The 4564-nt window shown below is 36.0% G+C and overlaps 1 protein-coding gene across 1 annotated transcript; it reads right to left on the reverse strand.

The window, feature by feature from the left end:
* Positions 1-3068: 3068 nt before the first annotated feature.
* Positions 3069-4001, reverse strand: LOC104858970 (olfactory receptor 4K14). Its single transcript, XM_010619445.1, has one exon. It carries the CDS (start codon positions 3999-4001, stop codon positions 3069-3071), a length of 933 nt encoding a protein of 310 aa, XP_010617747.1.
* Between the last annotated feature and the right edge of the window lie 563 nt (positions 4002-4564).

The following is a 4564-nucleotide window of genomic DNA, read 5'->3' on the forward strand; positions in this document are numbered from 1 at the left end:
TAAATAGAGGAAACAATAAATATTATTGATTTGAACAATGGCAAGACAAATACCATCAAGAAAAAACTACAAATAAGGCAAACTAAAACTTATTTTAATAGCAATATTTTGTCTTCTTTAAACCCTCTCACAATGCACCAGCATGCTAAAGCTCTATAGTCCATCGTGCCACATGTTTGAAAAATAATTTTCCCTTCTATAACAGTGCTACAGCAGTAAAAGAAACAAAATAAGCTTTATATAAAAAATTGAAGGAAATTTATTAACCAATCTCACTAATTAGAAGATACAAAAATAATATTTTGACAAACTCATGCTAGTATTGTACTTAATATTTTTCTGACCAAATGGAATTTATCTCAAGATGATTAATTCAAGGATGGTTCAACTTTAGAGAATTTCTGAGTACAGTATATATTAATAGATAAAAAGTGAAAACCTTCTAGTATCTTCTTAAAACATACAGAAAAAAATACTCAACAAAATGTAGAGAATTATTATACTGCTTAGAATTGTCAAATGTGGCAAAGAATGACAGTCTTCTTTTCAGAATCAAGGCTTTCAGCCTGTAATCCTGCAAAATTATGAAAGTCCACTAGGATGAGTTTAATACTCAGATTTTAATTTCTACCTAATATCTCTACTGATTGAAGTAAAAATTTGTACTTGCTTTATCTAATTTCAAAGCCTAATCTAAAAAAGGAAAAATATTATGTAACCCCACAGCCCATGCCTTCTGCTTCTTCCTAAATGGAATTAATGTATCAATCTTACTCTTTTATCTGAAATTACTTTTTTAATTTATTAGTACGTTTGCAGAACATAATGCTACATTCAGGGGGAGTTGGTACATGTACATAACAACCTTCATTCTTTCTTATCTCTTACTTTTCCCATTTCTACCTGTTTGTTCTAACCCTCAGTCCTTTTCCCATTTGCAAACACTCCATTTCCATTTCTCTTCAGTTTTGTTCCTTTATTTCTTGTTCCTTTTCCCATTTGAAAAATATTTCCTCACTTCTTATTGTCTAGTATTTTATTTTGTTCTTTATTTGTTTTTTGGATTTCTCAATGAGAAAGACCATATGATATTGAAGTTTAAGTAAATGATTTGTTTCACTTAACATTGTGGACTCAAAGTGTATTCATTTACCTACAAATGTCTCAAGTGTATCCTTCTTTTCAGCAGAGTTTTCTCTGCATTGCAAACATCAGACAGTGAAGGAAAACAGTAGTCCTGAGAGTGAGGAAGTCTATGAAAGTGAGCCCTGTAATTGGCCTGACTTTTTCTTTGAGAGAGTTTGAGGACTGCAGAAAAGAAAGGGGAACCAGGCAGAACCTTATCAACTCCCAAAGTTCAGGAGATGAAGCTATGAATCCAGTGAGACTGAAACTAGTGCCTTCCATAAAGGCCATGTGAGAGAGAGAGAGAGAGAGAGAGAGAGAGAGAGAGAGAGAGAGAGAAACAATTGTAATGTCTCAAAATATTTTGATTTAAAGAGTCTCCAAGGTATTTTGGAAAATGGGAAAGGACATTATTTGAAAAAGAGGTGCACGCCTTTCTTATTAATGTTTCATCAGAATTAATTATAACATTAAAATCATGTAATTTCAAGCATAGAGGGAAAATCAGATTCTAGATAATGAAAACTAGAAGAATAAAGAGAAGCACAGAACTGCAGAATTGAGTCAGAATCATGTCTTTGGGCAAGATGCCCAGGTTTCTTTCTGGTGGATGGAGGAAGAGATCACAGGAGACCCAGTGTTTGAGGATACCCCTTATCATAATGGAAAAATAACCTACTCATATCTAGGATTGGAATTTTACCTCAAATATATACCTTTAAGTTTGAGCACCTCCTGTGAAAACTTAATGTACAGACATTACTTAGATTAATAAGATTCTTCACACAATTAATACGATTTAAGTTATTTTAATTTCACATTGGCAAAGAACATTTATGCATCATAGAGAATTATAGAGGAATCAGACAATCTCTTAATGATGGAAGTTAAAAGACAAAACTCAAAATTTTCTCAATAACTTGGTCTTTCTACCATAAGCAATGTATTTTATTTTTTAAGGAACAACTTTTTTTTTTCTCATTGAGGTTATGGTACATTTTAGGTATATAGTACAATTACATACATCATTGGGATTTTTTTTTTATTTTGGGTTTTTAAGACTGGGTCTCACTATGTAGTTGAGACTGAACTGGATCTCACTATGTAGCCCAGGCTGGTCTCAAAATCACAGCAATCCTCCTGCCTCAGCCTCCCCAAGTGCTGGTATAACAGGCATGCACCACCATGCCAGCTTCATTGGGATCTTTTACCATTACACAGCTGGTCTTGGTTCTCATTTTTCTCCTTATCCCTTCACTACCTTCTCCCTTCCCTATTTACAAATACTTTATTTCCACTTTTTCATTTTCTCATTTTTTTTCCTTTTCCCTTATTCTAAAATTAGTACACCCCAAGGGCCATATCTCTGGAAACATATTCTGGTTGCTAGTAAATACTTCTGTAACAAGCAAAATCTTCCAACTAGTCTTTCATAAGAGTTAAACTCTGCAGATGCATAGTATCAGCAATTGTTCATTAGTTTAAAACATAGCAGTGAATATAAGTCACTGGAGTTAGCTGATAGTTAAAAGCCAATTTATGACATTAATTTCTACAATTGAAAATCAATACGTTAATTATGAAATTGTGTTGTTTGTGATTTTCAAAGCACTCACTTTATTATGCACTTACTTTACTTCATTTTAAAATTGTAAAAAAGTTTCATGAATGCTTTCTCAAAATTCAATTTTCTTTTAATTCAGTGCTTGGCTTTTCAAGAACTAACAATCACAAGTTTTTTTATTCCAAATGTATTTGAGGGTTTTTATTAGATATAGATACACACACATATGTTATGCACATTAATTTGAAATCAACTATGTGCAGCATAATGCGCTACAGTAACACAAATATAACATCAGAAGATCGTTGAAGAGAACCCTATTAGAGAGGCAACGTCACTTGAAAGAGCAGGAACGGCAAGCCCGGTGGAAAGTGAAAATTCAGAGAAAAGTCACACGTCGGTCGCGCAGCTTTTTCATAGCGGATTGCATCTCCTCGTTTCTTAATGTATAGATCAGAGGGTTCAAGAGTGGAGTAAAAATCGTATAAAACACAGACAGGAGTTTGTCCACCGAGAACCTGCTGAAAGGCCACACGTAAATAAAAATGCAAGGGCCAAAGAACAGCGTGACTACCATGATGTGTGCAGAGCAAGTGGAGAGCGCTTTGGTTACGCCTCCTGCTGACCGCCGCTGGACGGTGCGAAGGATAACGGCGTAGGATATCACAAGGAGCAGAAAACAGCTGGTGGAAAGCAACCCACTGTCTGAAATCATGAGTATACCCAAGACGTAGGTGTCCATGCAGGCAAGTTTGATCACCAGCGGGAGGTCACAGAAGAAGCTGTCCACCTCGTTGGGGCCACAGTAAGGTAAATTCACAGTAAAGGCTACTTGACTGATAGAGTGCAGAAATCCAATGACCCATGAGACCAACACAAGCTTCACGCAAGTCTGCCGGCTCATCATCGACATATAGTGCAAGGGTTTGCATATGGCCACGTATCTGTCATAGGCCATGGTGACCAGCAACACCATCTCAGCCCCACCAGTAAAGTGCAGGAGAAAGATCTGGACCATACAGCCTTCGAAGGAGATGAGCTTTCGATCACTAAGAAAATCCCTAATCATCTTGGGGGTAGCGAAGGAGGCCAGCCACATGTCCAGGAAAGACAGGTTCCCCAGCAGGAAGTACATGGGGGAGGAAAACAAGTCGGGAGCAGAAATTACTGTGATGACAACGAGGAGGTTACCCAGCATAATGACCACATAGATACTAGAGAAAAATACAAAGAAAAAGTTTTGTAGGTGTCGTGAAGAACAGAGTCCTCGCAATACAAATTCTGACACCGAAGAATAATTCTGCAGATCCATTGTACAGGGTTCTAGATTCAGTTCTGTATCTTTACAAAGAAAGAAAAAGAAAAAAGAACCATCATTTCCATCAAGGAGAATGAATTTGAAAGTCATTAAGTGCTATAAACAGAAACTAGAAGACGAGTATTGCATGATCATACTAATATGTGGGACTACAATTTTTACACCTATAGAAATAAAGTAAAATGGTCAGTACTAGAGTGTTGGAGTTGGAGGATTGGGTTAAAGATGGTCAAAGGGCACAACAATTCTCTGAAGCAAGAAAAATAAATTCAAGAAGTCTCTTCTACATCATAGTGACTATAGCTAGTGACAACACTTTCTATACTTGAAAATGGGTGAGTGTAAGTTTTACAGTTCTCACTATTGAACATCGGTAAGTATTACAGTAATGCATATGATAAGTATCATGATGTAGCAATTCCACACTGTGCACATGTATAAAAAGAACATACTGTGATCCACAAATATATACAGTTCTGTCCTTTACAAAAAATAGATGGAAGAAGGAAGGAAGAAAACAGAAAGCAAAGAGATGTTAAAGGTTGAGTACCTGTCAT

The sequence above is a fragment of the Fukomys damarensis genome, unplaced genomic scaffold (assembly GCF_012274545.1).
Source record: "Fukomys damarensis isolate Sample0158 unplaced genomic scaffold, DMR_v1.0_HiC HiC_scaffold_17, whole genome shotgun sequence".
Classification (NCBI taxonomy): Eukaryota; Metazoa; Chordata; class Mammalia; order Rodentia; family Bathyergidae; genus Fukomys; species Fukomys damarensis.

Bases quoted from the DNA above. Each gene is read 5' to 3' on its own strand.
- LOC104858970 (XM_010619445.1), bottom strand. From the start codon at position 4,001: ATGGATCTGCAGAATTATTCTTCGGTGTCAGAATTTGTATTGCGAGGA.